This window comes from Trachypithecus francoisi, unplaced genomic scaffold (genome assembly GCF_009764315.1).
Source record: "Trachypithecus francoisi isolate TF-2019V2 unplaced genomic scaffold, Tfra_2.0 Lachesis_group11, whole genome shotgun sequence".
Classification (NCBI taxonomy): domain Eukaryota; kingdom Metazoa; phylum Chordata; class Mammalia; order Primates; family Cercopithecidae; genus Trachypithecus; species Trachypithecus francoisi.
Genome location: NW_022681456.1, coordinates 21363358 through 21384900, shown reverse-complemented (window position 1 = coordinate 21384900; position 21543 = coordinate 21363358). Strand labels below are relative to the sequence as shown.

The following is a 21543-nucleotide window of genomic DNA, read 5'->3' as shown; positions in this document are numbered from 1 at the left end:
GGTGTTTATTCAGGAGAGCTGCTCCTCACTTGAAGCAGAACTTTGGCAGAGACTCAGTGTGAGAACAGTTCCTACCCAGCCCCCCACCGGGGAGGGAGGCCACTGAGTCTGGCCCTAGGAGAAGGGAAATGGGAAATGTAAACCAGAGGACGTGTCCAGGGTCCTACTCGGCAGACCCAGGTTTATCTTATCCGTGGAGAAGGGAGAGTGGGTTGTTGAAAGTGCAGCCTAATTCAAGGGTGAAGGGTGACTGAGAACATTCTGGGCTTTGAAAGGCAAACATGCCAGGGAGTGGTCTTTCCAGGATCCTAATCTAAATCAGAGGGGCCAGCCGAGCGAGGAAGGAGTGGGGCTGGTGGGGCTTTAGCCAGACTGGCCCACCTCTCCCCTTCCTACTTCCTGATCTTTGCAAAATAGAGTTTAAAATCCAGGACAATTTAGTAAGCTTTGGTGCAGGGAACAACATAAAGAGTATAGACCCGGCCCTCGCTCCTAAGAATCTTTAGGCTATGACAGCTGCAAGATCTAGAACACTGCACGACCCCCTGTGGGCAAGGTCCTAGTTTAGGAACTGTACACCCATTCTTGCATTTAACCTTCACATGCCACCTCCAGAAGTATTCGGTGAGACATCTGGGAAGTGAAGGGATTTGCGCAGGGTCAAATCTGTGAGGGATGGAGCCAGAATTCAAACCCAGGCCGGGCACGGTGGCTCACGGCTGCAATCCCAGCACTTTGGGGGTCCGAGACAGGAGGATCACTTGAGCACAGGCGTTTGGGACCAGCCTGGCCAACATGGTGAAAGCCCATCTGTACAAAAAATACAAAAAAATCCCACCTTTATTTAAGAAAAAAAATTCAAACCCAGATCTGTTTGGCTTTGAGGTTGGTGCTTTTTACAACATGCAGAATCAAAAAAAAAATTTTTTTTTTGAGACTCTGTTGCCCATGCTGGAGTACAGTGGTGCCATCTTGGCTCACTGCAACCTCCATCTCCCAGGTTCAAGAAGTTCTCCTGCCTCAGCCTCTCTAGTAGCTGGGATTACAGGCAAGTGACACCACGCCCAGCTAATTTTTGTATTTTTAGTAGAGACGGGGTTTCACCATGTTGTCCAGGCTGGTCTCGAACTCCTGACCTTAAACGATCCACCTGCCTTGGCCTCCCAAAGTGCTGGGATTACAGGGATGAGCCATTGTGCCTGGCTCCGAATCAAAATTTGAAATCAACCTGTGTTGAGTCAGTAAGTAAACCATAAAGATGGAGATTCAGGAATCAGAATTCCAGCCTCCTCGAAGGCAGACCTGGGCTATGGCTGGAGGTTGGAGTTGGAAGAACTGAGGAAAGAACACAGGCCTTGGAGTCCCAAAGACCTGCCTTCAAATCCTGGCTCTGCCTTTGCTGCTGTGTGACCTAGAGCCAAGTGGCTGGACTCTTCTGTGCCCAGCATCCTCTGCTGTGAAGTGGAGAGGATGAAGTTCACCTCCTAGGTTTGCTATGAGGTTTAAATGGGAACAATCCAATTACACAGAACCGCTGGTGCGGGGCTGCTGTTTGAGGAGTAGCTAGTGAATGTTAGCCGTGTCCATGACACGCAGAGGGCTAAGTGGACTTCCTCCCTCTGTAAGGGAGGAAGGAGAAGCTTGGGGACAGTACAAGGCCAATCAGACCTACTTCCACCCAGCCCAGCCTGGTGCTTCTCTGTACTCTCCTAACCCTGCTGACCCAAGTACTTTGCTGCGAGGCAGTTGCGTGTGAGGCGTGAACCCTGAGCCTATACTGCAGGAGGAAGAAAAGAAGGACGCTCACCCAACATCTACAGGCTGCCTGCCCGTCCCCCATGCCCGTGAGCCCCCTTCTTCCAGCAGGCAGCCCTGGGAACTCCCTTCTCCTCCACAGGCACCCAGAGGAGGAGCTGACTCTCAGAGTCGGGGAGCAAACACCCAGGGCCCGCTGCCCAGGCACGGCATAATTCAACTTGAACTTAGGTCTGGCAGTCTCCTGACTTTGAACCTGAGCTCTTTATTGCCCTGCCTGTCCCCACTCTGGAAACGACCCAGCCTTCCTGTGGAAAGAAAGAAGGGTGCCATTTCCCTAAAGATTAATGATAGATCAACTAATATGAAACCACACAAGCATGCCTCCAGAACCCCGGTTAATGTTTACCCATGTTCTTTTCCGGTGCCAGAGCCTTTCCTGTGGGTGCACAGCTGTGGATTCCACCATAGAGATTATGTGGAACAAATTTAGCCTGGGAAGGTGATTCCTGCTAGACCCTTACCTGAGCGACTCCTTCCTGGAGCATTCTGTTACCACCCTGCCATCGTCACAGCATTGGGCATTCACTCCATGCTTGGCGCAGAGACTTCAGACCCTCACGCGGCTTTATAAAGGGGGATCTAGGGTGATTCCCACACTACAGATGAGGAAACAAAGACACAGGAGTGAGGTCCTTGTCCCATGTGACAAAATCAGGAGCTAAAGAGCCCATATTCAGCCAGGTGTGGTGGCTCATGTCTGTAATCCCAGCACTTTGGGAGGCTGAGGCTGGTGGATCACCTGAGGTCAGGAGTTCGAGACCAGCCTGGTCAACATTGTGAAGCTCCGTCTCTACTAGAAATACAAAAATTAGCCGGGCATGGTAGCAGGCACCTGTAATCCCAGCTACTCAGGAGGCTGAGGCAGGAGAATCACTTGAACCTGAGAGGCAGAGGTTGCGGTGAGCCGGGATCGCGCCACTGCACTCCAGCCTGGGGGACAACAGCCAGACTTTGTCTTAAAAAAAAAAAAAAAAGCACCTTACGCCTGTAATCCCAGCACTTTGGGAGGCCAAGACAGGCAGATCACGAGGTCAGGAGATTGAGACCATCCTGGCTAACATGGTGAAACCCCGTCTCTACTAAAAATACAGAAAAATTATCTGGGCGTGGTGGCAGGCACCTGTAATCCCAGCTACTCGGGAGGCTGAGGCAGGAGAATGGTGTGAACCTGGGAGTCAGAGCTTGCCATGAGCAGAGGTTCAAGACAAGAATCTGGGTGGCTGGGCGCAGTGGCTCACGCCTATAATCCCAACACTTTGGGAGGCCAAGGTGGGAGTATTGCTTGAGCTCAGGAGTTCGAAAACAACATGGGTAACATAGTGAGACCCTCTCTCCACAAAAAATGGAAAATTAGCCAGGCGTGGTTGCATGCCTATAGTCCCAGCTACTCAGGAGGCTGAGGTGGGAGGACCACTTGAGCCTGGGAGGTTGAGGCTGCAGTGAGCCGTGATTGCACCACTGCACCCCAGCCTGGGTGACAGAAGAAGACTCTTAAAAAAAAAAAAGAGGCTGGGCGCGGTGGCTCAAGCCTGTAATCCCAGCACTTTGGGAGGCCGAGATGGGCGGATCACGAGGTCAGAAGATCGAGACCATCCTGGCTAACACGGTGAAACCCCGTCTCTACTAAAAAAATACAAAAAACTAGCCGGCCGAGGTGGCGGGCGCCTGTAGTCCCAGCTACTCGGGAGGCTGAGGCAGGAGAATGGCGTAAACCCAGGAGGCGGAGCTTGCAGTGAGCTGAGATCGCGCCACTGCACTCCAGTCTGGGCAACAGAGCGAGACTCTGTCTCAAAAAAAAAAAAAAAAAAAAAGAATCTGGACAAATATGGGCTTTTTAATTTTTTTCCTGAAATGGAGTCTCGCTCTGTCACCCAGGCTGGAGGCAGTGGTGTGATCATGGCTCACTGCAGCCTCAACGTCCCAGCCTCAAGCAAGTGATCCTTCCATCTCAGCCTTCTAAGTAGCTGGGACTACAGACGCATGCTACCACACTTGGCTAATTTTTCATTTTTTGTGGAGATGGAGGTCTCACTATGTTACTCAGGTTGGTCTCAAATTCCTGAGCTCAAGCAATTCTCACACCTTGGCCTTTGAAAGTGCTGGGACTACAGGTGTGAGCCACCTGTAGCCACCTGTAGTGCCAGGCCAAATGTCTGCTTTTGACTAGTGAGCCTGGCCACCCCTCCCCAGCCCTGTTGTGAGCCTCGCTCCAGGCTTTGCTTGGCAGCTCGGTATTCTTTATGGTACGAGACTCTGGCCCAGAGTGACCACGGATGTCTCACTGGAGTTCTAGGCCAGGGCCAGAACATGCAGGGATGCTGGGGCCAAAGGGTCCCCCAAGGAAGGCAGGCAAAGAGGCAGATGTCTTTGCCTTCATGTCACCTGTAGCCTTTGCCCCAGCACTGGCAAGGTGACCATGGACTCTGCCAGGATACTGGTTTACCAAGCCCGAAGGGGACAGCTTTCTGGGAGATGTCTTCTCTGTACTCCCCAAGACCATCGCCCAGTGCCTGGAAAGCAGAGGGTGAACTCTGGCACTTTATGTATTTATTTTTATTTTTGTTTTTTGAGACAGAGTTTCACTCTTGTTGCCGAGGCTGGAGTGCAATGGCGTGATCTTGGCTCACTGCAACTTCTACCTTCCAGGTTCACGCGATTCTCCTACCTCAGCCTCCCAAGTAGCTGGGACTACAGGTGCCTGCCACCACGCCTGCCTAGTTTTTTTTTTATTTTTAGTAGAGATGGGATTTCACCGGGTTGGCCAGATTGGTCTCAGACTCCGGACCTAAGGTGATCCACCCACCCCAGCCTCCCAAAGTGCTGGGATTATAGACATGAGCACCATGCGCAGCCTTGTACTTTAACAGGTGACTAGGTAATAGGTAAAGATCCTTCCTCTGAGCAAATGGAGGGGCTTTAGCTCTCTGACATTGGCTTCATGAGGAAGGCAGTCTTTCCCCCAGATGTGGCTTGGTTGGGTGATGGCCTGGTCTGAATTACATTATAGAGGCAGAACTGAGGGTGTCTTGGGACCCGCCCTCCTCCCTGACCCTGTTTTTTATCAGTTCCTTTCTGGTTCACCAGTAACTCTGGCCACCTTTGCTTTTTCTCAAATCTACCAGACTTATTCCTGCCCTGGGGCCTTTGCACTTGCTATTCCACAGCCCGGACTGCTGGTCCTCCGGCTCTTCCTGTGGACCCCTCCTTTTCATCATTCAGGACTCGGTCAAATGTCTGCTCCTCAGGGCGGCCTGCCCCTACCACCACGACTGGAGTTCTCTACCCCCCACCTTAGTCACCTTCTCTGGATCCTCTTCTTCCCTTTGCCTTCATCTGTACAGTCTGAGGTGGTCTTCTGTGTTTGATTGCCTCTTTATTTTCTGGGCACCATGAGAGCATGGTCTTTGTTGGCTTTTGGCTCTACTGTGTCCTCAGCCCTAGAACTGTGCATGGCCCATCGCAGGTGTTCATTAAGTATTTGCTGAGTAAGTGAAAGAATAATCTAAGGCTGGGCATGGTGACTCACACCTGTAATCCCAGGACCTTGGGAGGCTGAGGAGGGAGTATCACTTGAGTCCAGCCTGGGGAACATAGAGGGACCTCATCTCTACAAGAAATACAAAAATTAGCCAGGCATAGTGGCATGTGCCTGTGATCCCAGCTACTCAGGAGGCTGAGGCGAGAGGATCGCTTGAGCTTGGAAGGAAGAGGCTATAGGGAGCCGTGATCGCACCACTGTACTCCAGCCTGGGCAACAGAGTGAGACCCTGCCTCAAAAAAATAAATAAATAAAATAAAAAGAATAATCTAATTTAGTTCTCACAATGAATTTATGTGGGAGTGGAATAGAATGAAGATGTTTGCAAATTGTTTGCCATTCCTTCTAGGAAGAAAGGGAGGCTGTCTCCTCAACCTGGGACTCTGGACTGAGCCTGTGACTCACTTTGACTAACCGAATTTGGTGGCAGAAATGAGGCCAGGTGACTTCTGAAGCTAGATCTTAGGAAGCTGTTCAGCTTCCACCTGGGTCTCTAGGAACACTGTCTCAGGGGAAGCCAGCTGCCATATGGGAATTCGGACTAGCTTGAGCCAGCCATGCAGTCAGGAAGCCCAAGCAGCCATGTGGTGCCAGAGCAGTGAGTGCAGAAGCCATCTTGCACATCCAACCTCAGAGTTGGATAACTGTGGCCCCAGCTGCCCTCACACTGTAGCCATACAAGGGAACTCTGCCCAGATGAGCCCAACCAGGGGAGCCTACTGTGGGAGATAACAAATCACTTTAAGCCACCAAGTTTTAGGGTACTGTGTTACACAGCAATGGATAACTAGAACAAGTAGGAATATTCTCTTCATTTTTTCAAAGAAACCAAGGCACTGAAAAGTCAAATGACTCCAGATCACTTGGCGGAGTAGGCATTCTGGCCTAGATTGTCTGCAAGGCCTGTGCTTTTCATTTCTAGGCTACACCACTCTGAAATTAATTCATATTTGCTTCTTCTTCTTTTTTGTTTTTCCCTTACAATACTGGTAGTCACTATTATTAGGTTGAGAGCTGGTCCTGAGAACTTCTTTCCTTCTCACTGTAGATCTTCATAAACAATGAATGGCACAATGCCGTCAGCAGGAAAACATTCCCCACGGTCAATCCGTCCACTGGAGAGGTCATCTGTCAGGTAGCTGAAGGGGACAAGGTGAGAACTGGTGACTTACCTTGGGGGAGGGATGGATTCGTTTTCTATTTTGTATGTTTTTGTGTGCTAAAAGCTTCACCATTTATGTGTATTACTTTCACAAGTAACAGATACCAATGAAAAATTCCAAGTAAATTAATCAATAGAAACTTCCCTGCAGACAATGGTGTTGATTCACTTAGTGTAGAACTACAGACTTGAAAGTGAATTTGGCAAATATCTAATACAGTGTCTCCTTTCCAGACCTGGAAGTTGAAGGTCAGAGATGGAAACCTTGTTGGGTAGAATTAGGGTCTCCTAAGATCTAGCTCCTGTGGAGGTTTGAATTGTATAGACTGTAGGAACCAATAGAAACTGATAATATTATGTTTACAATTTTTAAATTAGACTCTTAGTAAAAATATTTTGTGTTTTTGGCCGGGCGCAGTGGCTCAGGCCTGTAATCCCAGCACTTTGGGAGGCCGAGACGGGCAGATCACGAGGTCAGGAGATCGAGACCATCCTGGCTAACACAGTGAAACCCCGTCTCTACTAAAAAATACAAAAAAACTAGCCGGGCGAGGTGGCGGTCGCCTGTAGTCCCAGCTACTCGGGAGGCTGAGGCAGGAGAATGGCGTAAACCCGGGAGACGGAGCTTGCAGTGAGCTGAGGTCCGGCCACTGCACTCCAGCCTGAGCGACAGAGCGAGACTCTGTCTCAAAAATAAATAAATAAATAAATAAAATAAGAAAATACAGGCCGGGCGCGGTGACTCACACCTGTCCCAGAACTTTGGGAGGCTGAGGCGGGTGGATCATGAGGTCAGGAGTTTGAGACCAGCCTGACCAACATGGTGAAACCCCGTCTCTACTAAAAATATAAAAAATAGCTGGGCACGGTGGCATCTGTCTGTAATGCCAGCTACTCAGGAGGCTGAGGTAGGCGAATTGCTTGAACCCGGGAGGCGGAGGTTGCAGTGAGCTGAAATTGCGCCACTACACTCTAGCCTGGGTGACAGAGCGAGGCTTCGTCCCAAAAAAAAAAAAAAAAGAAAGAAAATACAGAAATTGTCCGGATTCTCATTCCCACCAGGACTCCATGAAAGGAGGGGGAGGTTGTGTTATTCAGCCCTGTTGCTGAAGTCTGGTGCTGGTCAGGGCTCTGCTGGGCTAGGAGCATTGTTTACGGGGCAGGTTTTCTATTCAGCGATGTGCTGATGACCCTCTGGATGTGTTTGTATTCAGAGTTGGTTATTACCGAGAAGGCCTGAGTTTTCTAGGAAGGCTTGAGTTTTCCTTTGTTTTCCAGGAAGATGTGGACAAGGCAGTGAAGGCCGCCCGGGCCGCCTTCCAACTGGGCTCACCTTGGCGTCGCATGGACGCATCACACAGGGGCCGGCTGCTGAACCGCCTGGCTGATCTGATCGAGCGGGACCGGACCTACCTGGCGGTGAGTCCTCAGCCTTTCTCCCCCTCAGATCCCACGTGGCGAATGGGCTCGCAGCATCCTGCGAACAGCCAGGAACCAAGCATCCTGTGAACAGCCAGGGGCCACACATCGGACATGGGACTGGTGGGAATGGCGTAGGATGGACACCTGTGGGGGGCACCTCTGTACTAACCAGAGGAGGCTTTCAGTGTCTGCTTTGTTTTTTTGTTTTGTTTTGCTCTTTTGAGATGGAGTCTCACTCTGTCTCCCAGGCTGGAGTACAGTGGCGACATCTTGGCTCACTGCAACCTCCACCTCCTGGGTTCAAGTGATTCTTCTGCCTCAGCCTCCAAAGTAGCTGGGATTACGGGCACAAGACACCACGTGCAGCTAATTTGTGTATTTTTAGTAGAGACAGGGTTTCACCGTGTTGGCCAGGCTGGTCTCCAACTCCTGGGCTCAAGTGATCCACCTGCCTGAGCCTCCCAAAGTGCTGGGATTACAGGCATGAACCACTACACCCAGCCTTAGTGTCTCCTTTGATGTGGTGGGTTTGGCTAAGCAAGAAGGATCTGGGGGAGGGGAGAAGAGCTGTGTCAGGGAGGCCTTCCCAGGAGAGAGACCCCTGGGAATGGACACCTCTCCCTGGGCTCCTCCGTGATAGGCATTCTCCCTGGCTGCAAGAAGAGAAGAAACCAGGAGGCAGTCTCCGCCCAGCCACAATTGATTCTGCACACAGAAGCCAGAGCGAACCTTCCAGAAGGCAGATTATACGTGGCACTCTACTCTTATGCCCTGCATGGCGTGCGATGTCCTTAGGATAAAATCCTCAACATGGTCTGTAAGACCCAGCCTTCAACATGGCGAGATCCTGTCTCTACAAAAAGTTAAAAAACTAGCTGGGTATGGTGGCATATGCCTGTAGTCCTAGCTACTTGGGAGGCTGAGACAGGAGGATTGGTTGAGCCCAGGAGTTTCAGGCTGCAGTGAACTGTGGTGGCACCATTGCACTTTAGCCTGGGCAACAGAGTGAGATCCTGTCTTAAAAAAAAAAAAAAATGACCCAGCCTGTTCTAGTTCCATCATCTGAGTCATGCTGCACTGCAGTCCTCATATTCCCATGTGCTCCTGAGCCTGGGCTGCCATGCTTGATGGCTAAGCCTCTTTGAGCATCAGCACTTGCACCTGCCTGGGATGCTCTTTGCCCTGCTGCCATCTGTACCATCCCCTTTGCCCAGTTGCCCCCTACATATCATTCAGGTTCTAGCGTAAAGGGCTTATCTCTAGCTGATATTTCTGGACAGAGCTGGGCAGCCTGGCTCTCTGCTTTCTACTTTTTAGCACTCTTTTTTTCTTTTTTTTTGAGATGGAGTCTCACTCTTCACCTAGGCTGGAGTGCAGTGGCACAATCTCGGCTCACTGCAACCTCTACCTCCCAAGTTCAAGCAATTCTCCTGCCTCAGCCTCCCAGTAGCTGGGAATACAGGTGTGCACCATCATGCCCAGCTAATTTTGTACTTTCGATAAAGTCAGGATTTCACTGTGTTGGCCAGGCTGGTCTTGAACACCTGACCTCAGGTGATTGACCCACCTTGGCCTCCCAAAGTGCTGGGATTATAGGTGCGAGTCACTGTGTCCGTCCTCTAGCACTCTTAACACATGTGACTGAGGACTTGTGTCATTATGCACAGTCTCTTTGCTCTGTAAGCTCCACTCTGGTCTCTAGCCCAGCACCGGGATATGGCAGAGGGCAGAAGCTAAAAGAGTGTGTTATGTGAAATCACTGAGTGAGAAGTCAGTGCCTCATCCTGCCTGGCCCCCTTCCTCCCTCTCTCTGCCTTTGGAGAGACCGTAGCAATAGTCCAGAGATGCCAGTGACATTTGGCAGCACAAAGGGGACTCTCACCCTGGGCTTGCACCAGCCATTCTCAGTCCCAGCCTTGGCTCCCTCTGTCAGCCCTTTATTTTCCTCTCATTCCTGCACCCACATCTCTGCTGACCTTGTTTTCTTTTCAGGCCTTGGAGACTCTGGACAATGGCAAACCCTATGTCATCTCCTACCTGGTGGATTTGGACATGGTCCTCAAATGTCTCCGGTACGGGCTCAGCTTTCTTGTTCTTTGTTCTGGCAGGGGAAAAGGGGAGGCAACATTGTTAGGAGGTAAAAATTAAATTACAAAAATTCAAAAGGGGCAGGGTGCGGTATCTCATGCCTATAATCCCAGCACTTTGGGAGGCTGAGCCAGGCGGATTACGTGAGGTCAAGAGTTTGAGACCAGCCTGGCCAACATGATGAAACCCCATCTCTACTAAAAATACAAAAATTTGCTGGGCATGGTGGTGCACACCTGTAATACCAGCTACTCAGGAGGCTAAGGTAGAAGAATCTCTTGATCCCTGGAAGTGGAGGTCACAGTGAGCCAAGATCATGCCACTGCACACCAGCCTAGGTGACAGAGTGAGACTGTGTCTCAAAAACAAAAACAAAAACGAAAAACAAATAAATTACAAAAATCCAAAAGTATCACAGCTGTGAGAGAAGCCTACTCCATTTAGACTCCAGCTCGTGGGAAAATCCTTTAGTATCACAAATTGTGACTTAGTCATAAATGCTTTCTTTTGTTCTTAAGTCACTCTTGGTACTTTCTCTGTTACTTGGAACTTGTCCATTTTATTGAGGTTATCTAATTTGTTGGTGTACAATTGTTCACAGTATTCTTATAATCCTTTTTATCTCTATAAGATCTGTAGTGATGTCTCCATTTTCAGTTTTACTCATTTGGGTCTTCTCTCTGTTTCTTAGCCTAGCTACAGGTTTGTCCATTTTGTGAATGTTTTCAAAGAACCAAACTTTCGGTTTTGTTGATTTTATTGTTTTTCTATTCAAGAAAATATTCTCTTTTGTCTTATCTCTGTTTCAGTATTTATTGTTTCCTTCCTTTTACTAGCTCTGGGTTTAGTTTAATCAAAAATGTTTTATTGATTGATTATTATTTTTTTTGAGACGGAGTCTCGCTCTGTCACCCAGGCTGGAGTGCAGTGACACAATCTTGGCTCACTGCAACTTCTGCCTCCCGGGTTCAAGCGATTCTCTGCCTCAGCCTCCGGAGGTGCTGGGATTACAGGAGCCTGCCACCACGCCTGGCTAATTTTTTGTATTTTTCATAGATGCAGGGGTTTCACCACCTTGGCCAGGCTGGTCTCGAACTTCTGACCTCGTGATCCGCTCACCTTGGCCTCCCAAAGTGCTGGGAATACAGGTGTGAGCCACCATGCCTGGCAATACCTTGTTTCTTAAAAAAAAGAAAGAAGGTCGGGGATGGTGACTCACACCTGTAATCCCAGCACTTTGGGAGGCCGAGGTGGGTGGATCATGAGGTCAGGAGTTTGAGACCAGCCTGGCCAAGGTGGTGAAGCCCCGTCTCTATTAAAAATACAAAAAATTGGCCGGGCGCGGTGGCTCAAGCCTGTAATCCCAGCACTTTGGGAGGCCGAGACGGGCGGATCACGAGGTCAGGAGATCGAGACCATCCTGGCTAACATGGTGAAACCCCGTCTCTACTAAAAAATACAAAAAAAAAAACTAGCCGGGCGACATGGCGGGCGCCTGTAGTCCCAGCTGCTTGGGAGGCTGAGGCAGGAGAATGGCGTAAACCCAGGAGGCGGAGCTTGCAGTGAGCTGAGACCCGGCCACTGCACTCCAGCCTGGGCGGCAGAGCGAGACTCCGTCTCAAAAAAAAAAAAAAAAAAAATACAAAAAAGTAGCCAGGCATGGTGGCGGGCACTTATAATCCCAGCTACTCGGGAGGCTGAGGTAGAGAATCGCTTGAACCCACAAGGCGGAGGTTGCAAAGGTTGCAGTGAGCTGAGATCGCACCACTGCACTCCAGCCTGGGTGACAGAGCGCGAGACTCCTTCTCAAAAAAAAAAAAAAAGAAAGAAAGGAAAAAATTCTAATTCCTGGGCATGAGCCCCAGCGAGTGGGATTAGTATATTGGAAGTCGACTCTTGGGATCTGGTTTTTTTTACAAGAACCCCGGGTGATTCGGAGGCTTAGGGGTTAGCTACCTAGAGTAGATTATCATGACCTTAGCACTCACTTGTCTTTCTCTGAATAAGCCAAAAGCAAGGGCAGTTATCAGAAAGACTCAGCTGGACCAGTTTGAGTCTTCTCTTTCTGCCAGGGTTTGCAGGGGTCCCTGACAATCATTGATTAGAGCTTGAATGTTTCTTTTTTTAAAGGTATTATGCCGGCTGGGCTGATAAGTACCACGGGAAAACCATTCCCATTGACGGAGACTTCTTCAGCTACACCCGCCATGAACCTGTGGGGGTGTGTGGGCAGATCATTCCGGTGAGTCCAGCCTCCCTGGAGTTTCTTCAGGGTGCCCTGAGATTTGGCAGTCTTCCAGGCTCTTTGCAGAGGTTCTGGGGGTGGTGTTGGAAGGCAGCCTGGGTGGCAGGTAAGAAGATGGGCTCTGACGAAGCCAATCCGGTTTGAGTCTGAGCCCTGCCACTCGTGAATTCTGTAACCTTGGGCAAGTCACTTATCCCCCAAGCCTCAGTTTCCCCATCTGAAAAGTGGAAATGAACACAGTGCCTGTCTTAGGGAGGTAATTAGGGCTTAGCATGGTGTCATGGATGTAAAAGCACAAATAAATATGAGTCTCTGTCATCCTCATGCACCACCTGCCTTGTCCATCCATCTTAAAACCACGATGGACGGAGTTAGGGGAGGACACACAGGGTGCAGAGAACTTGGTGCTGCTTCTGTCCTCTGGGGGTGCCACCTTCCGCTACCCAGTGTAGTTCTCTGAGGAAGCTTGGATTTCGAGGGCTGCTGCTGTTTGTTGCAGTGGAATTTCCCGCTCCTGATGCAAGCATGGAAGCTGGGCCCAGCCTTGGCGACTGGAAACGTGGTTGTGATGAAGGTAGCTGAGCAGACGCCCCTCACTGCCCTCTATGTGGCCAACCTGATCAAGGAGGTGCGTGGCTTGTCCCGGTCTTAACCTCTAAATGCCCTTGTTGAGGCTTGTTCTAAAGAGTTCTGAGGAGGGTCTCAGGGGTCCCTAAACAGGGAGGTGTGTTTTTGGAGCCCCCATCGTCATGTGAACCAGAGTGGCTCCCTCTTACCTCTTTTCCACATTGGTCTTCACTGCAAGATCCCCTTTGAAGAATTAAAAATATTGCTCCAGGCTGGGCTTGGTGGCTCACGCCTGTAATCCCAGCACTTTGGGAGGCCAAGGCAGAGGATTGCTTGAGCCCAGGAGTTTGAGACCAGCCTGGGCAACATAGCAAGACCCGGTCTCTACAAAAAATTAAAAATCAGCTGGGTGTGGTAGCACGCACCTGTAGTCCCAACTACTTGGGAGGTTAAGGCAGGAGGATCACTTGAGCCCAGGAGTTTGAGGCTGCAGTGAGCTGTGATCACACCACTGCACTCCAGCCTGGGTGCCAGAGAGAGACTCTGTCTCAAAAACCAAGCAAAAACCCACTATTGTTCTAAGTGAATGCTGTCAGGGGAGGGGCAAAGACACAGGGAACCCCAGCGAACAGGCTCCTTCTCCGTCCCATTTAGAATTACCATGTAGTGCCCCATAAAACTAGCATCTGCCCATGTGTGTCCCTTGGCAGACTGTCCCACCTTCTCTGAGAAAGGATGTGTCTTCCCCTGGTTGAGCCTTTTGGAACAGGAGTGTGACTCCCAATGTCCCCTGGCTGTTTGCTCACAGGCCGGCTTTCCCCCTGGTGTGGTCAACATCGTTCCTGGATTTGGCCCCACGGCCGGGGCCGCCATCGCCTCCCATGAGGATGTGGACAAAGTGGCATTCACAGGCTCCACCGAGGTAGGGTGACCCTGGCCTCAAGCTTGCAACCTCCTTGGCCCAAGCTCCCCCTGTCCTCAGTGGACAACATGCTCAAGGTGAGCTCCCGGGTGTCAAGTGGAGGCCTCTTCCTCCAGGACTTGCCTGTGCAGAGCTCAGGCGAGGACCCTGTAGGTACCAGGAGGGGTGGGCAGGGTTGAGCCCTTTGTGGTCTGGTTGCCACACTAGCTGCCCTTGGGAGGGGCCGGTGTCCCATGTGGACTAAGGAGGCCAGGCCTGGCCAGGCTCCACATAGCACAGAGCTGACCGCTTGCCCCAAATCAAAGCACCTTGGCCAGGTCAGACTCCTTGACCAGGACTGCCATTGTGGTTAAAAATTAGCCTCATGTGGTGGTGTGTGCATGTGGCCCCAGCTACTCGGAAGGCCAAGGCAGGAGGGTTGGTCGAGGCTGCAGTGAGCTGAGATCACGCCACTGCACTCCAGCCTGGGTGACAGAGCAAAACCCTGTCCAAAAGAAAAAAAAGAAGGCTGGGCGCGGTGGCTCAAGCCTGTAATCCCAGCACTTTGGGAGGCCGAGACGGGTGGATCACAAGGTCAGGAGATCGAGACCATCCTGGCTAACACAGTGAAACCCCGTCTCTACTAAAAAATACAAAAAAACTAGCCGGGCGAGGTGGTGGCGCCTGTAATCCCAGCTACTCCGGAGGCTGAGGCAGGAGAATGGCGTAAACCCGGGAGGCGGAGCTTGCAGTGAGCTGAGGTCCAGCCACTGCACTCCAGCCTGGGCAAGAGAGCGAGACTCCGTCTCAAAAAAAAAAAGAAAAAAAAAAGTGAACGTCTATTTGGTGAAATTCTCTAGGTCTCTCTTGGTCCAGTTGCTCGCTCAAGCCGTGGGGACCTCTGTTCTGTGTCTACAGAGTACTGGGCTCTTTCTGCCCGCACTGAGAGCTCTTTCCTGTCTCTCTGTCCCCACAGATTGGCCGCCTCATTCAGGTTGCTGCCGGGAGCAGCAATCTCAAGAGAGTGACCCTGGAGCTAGGGGGGAAGAGCCCCAACATCATCATGTCAGATGCCGACAGTGAGTTTCCAGCTGGAGGAGGCCTGGCCTTGAAGGCAGCCCTGGCCGCCTGTGTTGTGGGTCCAGCCGATCCTGTCGCCCCCACTGCCCAGTGGTGTTGGTTGCTGTCCCTCGGGCCTCAGGATAAGACGCCAGCGGCCTCAGGATAAGACGCCAGCGCAAGGCCCGCGTGGCCTGGCCTTGGCCTGTCCCCAGCCTCTCCCTGGCTGCTCTCTGCAGCATCAGGCTAGGCCATGCCCCTGCTATCTGAATCATCCACTCGCCGCCATCACGCCCTTTGTCCTGGTGGACAGTGGGCTCCCAGATTACCCCTCTTCTCCCTCTGTCTGTCTCTGGCACTCAGCAGGCATCATCCCTGACAGTGGTGGAAACAGGCTTCGTTGGGCAGGCGGCCACAGGGACCAGGGTCCTCCTCCTCTTCTCATTGTTGCCTTTCTGTCCCCTGACCACTTCCCGCAGTGGACTGGGCCGTGGAACAGGCCCACTTCGCCCTGTTCTTCAACCAGGGCCAGTGCTGCTGTGCTGGCTCCCGGACCTTCGTGCAGGAGGACATCTATGACGAGTTTGTGGAGCGGAGCGTTGCCCGGGCCAAGTCTCGGGTGGTCGGGAACCCCTTTGACAGCAAGACCGAGCAGGGGCCGCAGGTGAGCCAGGCAGTGCAGCAGGGTCTGGGTGTCCAGAGCCAGCGTGAGAAGCAGAGAGGGCATCAGGTTCAGATCAGTTGGGACTGGGTTCAGGTCTCAGCTCTGCCACACAGCAGCTGTGTGCCCTTGGGAAGCTATGTTCCCTCCCTCAGCCTCCCTTTCCCCATCCCAAGCCCTGCCCTGCCTCATTTATGGGGTGGCTATGATGTGGAAATTAATCCTGGGAAGCACTTTGTAAATTGCATATATGTAACAAATACCAGGAGTGCCTGCAAAAGGGAGTGTGTGTTTGCAAGACCTTGGTCATCAGTAGAAATGTATCCACCAGAAGATATACAGCCCTGCGAAACTTGGTGTCTGAGAATCATGATATAACTAGTGTAGGGACCTTATTTCACTTCATGTTTTGAGCTGTTTGATTTTATTTATTTATTTATTTACCTATTTATATTTTAGAGACAAGGTCTCTCTTTGTTGCCCAGACTGGAGTGCAGTGGTGCAATCATACCTCACCTAGCCTTGAACTCCTGGGCTCAAGCAGTCCTCCTGCCTTGGCCTCTCAAAGTGCTGGGATTACAGACATGAACCACCGCGCCTGGCCTGGATTTTACTTTTGAGCAGTTGTAGGTTTATAGCAAAATTGTGCCGAACATGCAGAGGGTGCCCACATGTTCCTTTGCACCTCTCTGGTCCCCCAGTTTCTCCTTTATTCACATCCTGCACAAGCGCGGTTCATCTGTTAGTACCGATGAGCCAATACTGGTACTTTATTATTAACTTAAGTCTGTAGGGTACATTCGGGGTCACTTTTTTTTTCTTTTTTTTTGGAGACAGAGTCTTGTTCTGTTGCCCAGGCTACAGTGCAGTGGCGCGATCTTGGCTCATGCCTCCTGGGTTCAAGCAATTCTTGTGCCTCAGCTTCCTGAGTAGCTGGGACTACAGGTACGCACCACCACGCCTGGCTAATTTTTTGTATTTTAGTAGAGACAGGGTTTCACCGTTGCCCAGGCTGGTCTCGAACTCCTGAACTCAGGCAATCTGCCCTTAGGCGCCCAGCCTTGGGGTCATTTTTTGTGTTGTACTTACTATGGGCCTAGACAAATGTATCATAATATGTATAATACCATCATTCTAGTATCATACAAATAGATTTGTGCCCTGAAACCCATTGTCCTCCACCTATTCCCTCTCTTCCTCCCCTGAGGCCTGGCAGGCAACCACTGATTTTTATTTTATTTTATTTGTTTTTGAAACAGTCTCACTCTGTCACCAGGCTGGAGTGCAGTGGCGCCATCTCAGCTCACTGCAACCTCTACCACCTGGGTTCAAGTGATTCTCCTGCCCCAGCCTCCTGAGTAGCTGGGACTTAACAGGTGCATGCCACCTTGCCCAGGTAATTTTTGTATTTTTAGTAGAGACAGGGTTTCACTGTGTTAGCCAGGATGGTCTCAATCTCCTGTCCTGGTGATCCACCCACCTCGGCCTCCCAAAGTGCTGGGATTACAGGCATGAGCCATTGTGCCTGGCCGATCCTTTTATTGTCTCTATAGTTTTGCCTTTTCCAGATTGTCTTAACCGAATCATACAGTAGGAAGCCTTCTCAGACTGGCTTTTTTCTTTTAGCAGTTTGCATTTCTGGTTCCTCATTGGGGAGCCACAGCCATGTCTGAGGATGGACTGGCCTTGCCATGGGACAGGGTTATGTGCCCAACATTCCCCTCTGTGATTTTTTTTTAGCGACAGGGTCTTGTTTTGTTGCCCAGGCTGGCATGCAGTGGTGTGATCATGGCTCACTGCAGCCTCAACCTCCTGGCCTCAAGTGATCCTCCTGCTTCAGCCTCCCAAGTAGCTGGGACCACAGGCACTCGTCACCACACCTGGCTGATATTCATATTTTTTGTAGAGACGAAGTCTTGCTATGTTACCCAGGCTGATCTTGAATTGCTGGGCTCAAGCGATTCTCCCACTCCCACCTCAGCCTCCCAAAGTCCTGGGATTGCAGGTGTGAGCCACCGTGCCTGGCCTCCAACATCTCTATCTTTCATAGCTTTATTGAGATATAATTCATGTAGTATGAAATGTACCATTTTAGTGTATGATTCAGTGATTTTTAGTAGATTTATAACATTGTGCAACTATCACCACTAATTCTACAATATTGTCATCACCTCCCCAAAATATCCTGTACCCATTAGCAGTCACTCCCCATTCCTTCCCCCACCAGGCCCAGGCAACCACCAATCTATGTTCTGCCTGTAGATTGATCTATTGTGGACGTTTTATACAAATGGAATCCTATACTACATGGTTCTTTGTGTCTGGCTTCTTTCACGTAGCATATTTTCAAGGTTCATCCATGTTGTAACAAGAATGTAACAAAACATAAAAGGCCAAGTAATATTCCATTGTGTGGATAGTGGATAGACCACATTTTGATTTTTCCATTCATCTGTTGACAGACACTTGGTTGTTTCCACCTTTTGGTTACTGTGAATAGTGCAGCTAGGAACACTAACATTTCTTTCTTTCTTTTGAAACAGTCTCACTCTGTCACCCAGGCTGGAGTGCAGTGGCACCATCTCGGCTCACTACAACCTCCACCCCCTGGGTTCAAGCAATTCTCCTGTCTCAGCCTCCTGAGTAGGTGGGACTACAGGTGCACGCCATCATGCCCTGCTAATTTCTGTATTTTTAGTAGAGACGGGGTTTCATCAAGATAGTCAGGCTGGTCTTGAACTCCTGACCTCAGGTGATCCACTTGCCTCAGCCTCCCAAAGTGCTGAGATTGCCGGTGTGAACCACCACACCTGTCCTAACATTTCTTTTCTTTTCTTTTTTTTTTTTTTTGAGACAGAGTCTCCCTCTGTCTCTTTTTTTTTTTTTTTTGAGACGGAGTCTCGCTCTGCCGCCCAGGCTGGAGTGCAGTGGCCGGGTCTCAGCTCACTGCAAGCTCCGCCTCCTGGGTTTACGCCATTCTCCTGCCTCAGCCTCCCAAGCAGCTGGGACTACAGGCGCCCGCCATGTCGCCCGGCTAGTTTTTTGTATTTTTTAGTAGAGACGGGGTTTCACCATGTTAGCCAGGATGGTCTCGATCTCCTGACCTCGTGATCCGCCCGTCTCGGCCTCCCAAAGTGCTGGGATTACAGGCTTGAGCCACCGCGCCCGGCCGGGTCTCCCTCTGTCTCTAGGCTGGAGTACAGTGGCGCGATCTCGGCTCACTGCAACCTCTGCCTCCCAGGTTCAAGTGATTCTCCTGCCTCAACCTCCCAAGTAGCTGAGATTACAGGCGCCCACCACCATCCCCAGCTAATTTTTGTGTATCTCTTTAGTAGAGGCGGGGTTTCCCTATGTTGGCCAGGCTGGTCTCGAACTCCTAACCTCGTGATCTGCCCGCCTCAGCCTCCCAAAGTGCTGAGATTACAGGCATGAGCCAGTGCGCCTGTCCTAATGTTTCTTTTTGTCTCATTTCTCTTGGTGGCTAATTATTAAGGTAATATGAACTTGCATTAATAAATTTAATGAAAAAGTGTATAGGCTATGTGTGGCAGCTCACATCTGTAACCCCAACACTGGGAGGCTGAGGCAGGAGAATCTCTTGAGCCCAGGATTCAAGATCAACCTGAGCACTACAGCAAGACCTCGTCTCTACTTAAAAAAAAAAAAACAAAAAAAAACAATTCATGACCAGCCTGGCCAACATGGTGAAAACTCATCTTTACTAAAAATACAAAAATTATTCAGACATGGTGGTGGGCACCTATAATCCCAGCTACTCGGGAGGCTAAGGCAGGAGAATCACTTGAACCTGGGAGGCGGAGGTTGTGGTGAGCCAAAATCGCGCCACTGCACTCCAGTCTGGGCGACAGAGTGAGACTCTGTCTCAAAAAATAATAAATTTTGTTCTTTTTTAAAAAAGCAAAAAAAATTAGCCAGATGTAGTGATGCGTGCCTATACTCTCAGCTCCTTGGGAGGTTGAGGTGGGAGCCCAGGAGGTCAAGGCTGCAGTGAGCAGTGATCACACCACTGCACTGCTGACTCAATGGCAGAGTGAGACCCTGACTCTTTTTAAAAAAAGGTGTTGGCCGGGCGCAGTGGCTCAAGCCTGTAATCCCAGCACTTTGGGAGGCCGAGATGGGCGGAACACGAGGTCAGGAGATCGAGACCATCCCAGCTAACACGGTGAAACCCCGTCTCTACTAAAAAAATACAAAAAATTAGCCGGGCGAGATGGCGGGCGCCTGTAGTCCCAGCTACTCGGGAGGCTGAGGCGAGAGAATGGCATAAACCCGGGAGGCGGAGCTTGCAGTGAGCTGAGATCCGGCCACTGCACTCCAGCCTGGGCGACAGAGCGAGACTCCGTCTCAAAAAAAAAAAAAAAAAAAAAAAAAAAAATTAGCCCAGCATAGTGGCGCATGCCTGTAGTCCCAGCTAACTTGGGAGGCTGAGGTGGGAGGATCGTTTGAGCGTGGGAGGCGTAGGTTGCAGTGAGCAGAGATCACACCACGGCACTCTAGCCTGGGTGACAGAGTGAGACCCCGTTTCAAAAACAAAAATACAAAAAAAAAACAAAAATACTCCCTAGTGAATATCCTTGTTCATTTCTCTTTGTGCATATGGAGAATAAATTCCTAGAAGTTAAATAGCTGGGCCCAAGGGTCTGAGCATATAATTTTTGAGCAATATTTTTTTTTTTTTTTTTTTTTTTTGAGACGGAGTCTCGCTCTGTCGCCCAGGCTGGAGTGCAGTGGCCGGATCTCAGCTCACTACAAGCTCCGCCTCCCGGGTTCACGCCATTCTCCTGCCTCAGCCTCCCGAGTAGCTGGGACTACAGGCGCCCGCCACCTCGCCCGGCTAGTTTTTTTGTATTTTTTAGTAGAGACGGGGTTTCACCGTGTTAGCCAGGATGGTCTCGATCTCCTGACCTCGTGATCCGCCCGTCTCGGCCTCCCAAAGTGCTGGGATTACAGGCTTGAGCCACCGCGCCCGGCCTTGAGCAATATTAATAAACTACTTGCTCTAAAGGCTGTACCAGCCTGTCATCCTTCTAACAGTGTATGTAACAGTCTCTTGCTATCAGTGTATTTTCTTCCTAAACTTTTTGGTGATCTTATAGTTGAAAAGTAAAAATTGATTTGATGTCCTTTTCTCCGGTAGGCTGAGGAAGTTGGGCTTTTTTGGTGTTTTCTGCTATTGGCCCTGTGTGTTTCCTCATCTGATCTTGCTTACTCATGACCTTGGTCCATTTCCCAGTTGTCTTGTTGCCTGCATAATTCTAAGCCTAAAGCCTAGGAGAGGTCTGAATCCGATGCCTCCATAATTCTGGGTTCTTTCTCCCACAGGTGGATGAAACTCAGTTTAAGAAGATCCTCGGCTACATCAACACTGGGAAACAAGAGGGGGCAAAGCTGCTGTGTGGTGGGGGCATTGCTGCTGACCGTGGTTACTTCATCCAGCCCACCGTGTTTGGAGATGTGCAGGATGGCATGACCATCGCCAAAGAGGAGGTGAGCACCTGGGGCCGGTGTTCTGGGAACGTTTTTGGTGGGAGACGTGGTAAACAGTTCAGCTTGGCATCCTGCCACTGTCACCCATCTGTTGGCTTGGGGCCAGATCTGGAGTTAATGCCCAGAACCAGTGCCCATAACAAGTTATTCATAGTATGTATCTGATCTTGTCTCTCCTCTTCAGCTTGTACCCTCTGTCTGGGAGATCGTCTGCATTCCTTAGCATGGCCTGCAGGCCTTCGTGTCGTGGCCCTCAGAGCCAAGAGTCTAGGAATGACGTTGCCTGCTCCTTCCCATGACCTTTTTTTTTTTTTTCAGTCAGAGTCTTGCTCTGTTGCCCAGGCTGGAGTGCAGTGGCATAATCATGGTTCCTTATAGCCATGCCTGGCTAATTTTTTAAAAAACTTTTAGTAGAGGCTGGGTGCAGTGGCTCATGCCTGTAATCCAAACATTTTGGGAAGCCGAGGCGGGTGGATCACCTGAGGTCAAGAGTTCGAGACCAGCCTGGCCAACATGGCGAAACCCTGTCTCTATTAAAAGTAAGAAAAATCCCAGCACTTTGGGAGGCCGAGAC

At 50.4% G+C, this 21543-nt stretch overlaps 1 protein-coding gene across 1 annotated transcript in view; it reads left to right on the top strand.

The window, feature by feature from the left end:
* ALDH2 (aldehyde dehydrogenase 2 family member) overlaps positions 1-21543 on the top strand; it is a 41642-nt gene that overhangs the window by 7805 nt on the left and 12294 nt on the right. The window contains exons 2-10 of the mRNA XM_033220564.1: positions 6405-6509; positions 7797-7937; positions 9933-10012; positions 12159-12270; positions 12773-12901; positions 13649-13762; positions 14718-14820; positions 15280-15464; positions 20805-20969. Of these exons, the coding sequence (XP_033076455.1) occupies positions 6405-6509; positions 7797-7937; positions 9933-10012; positions 12159-12270; positions 12773-12901; positions 13649-13762; positions 14718-14820; positions 15280-15464; positions 20805-20969 (1134 nt within the window). The remainder of the gene's footprint in view (positions 1-6404; positions 6510-7796; positions 7938-9932; positions 10013-12158; positions 12271-12772; positions 12902-13648; positions 13763-14717; positions 14821-15279; positions 15465-20804; positions 20970-21543) is intronic.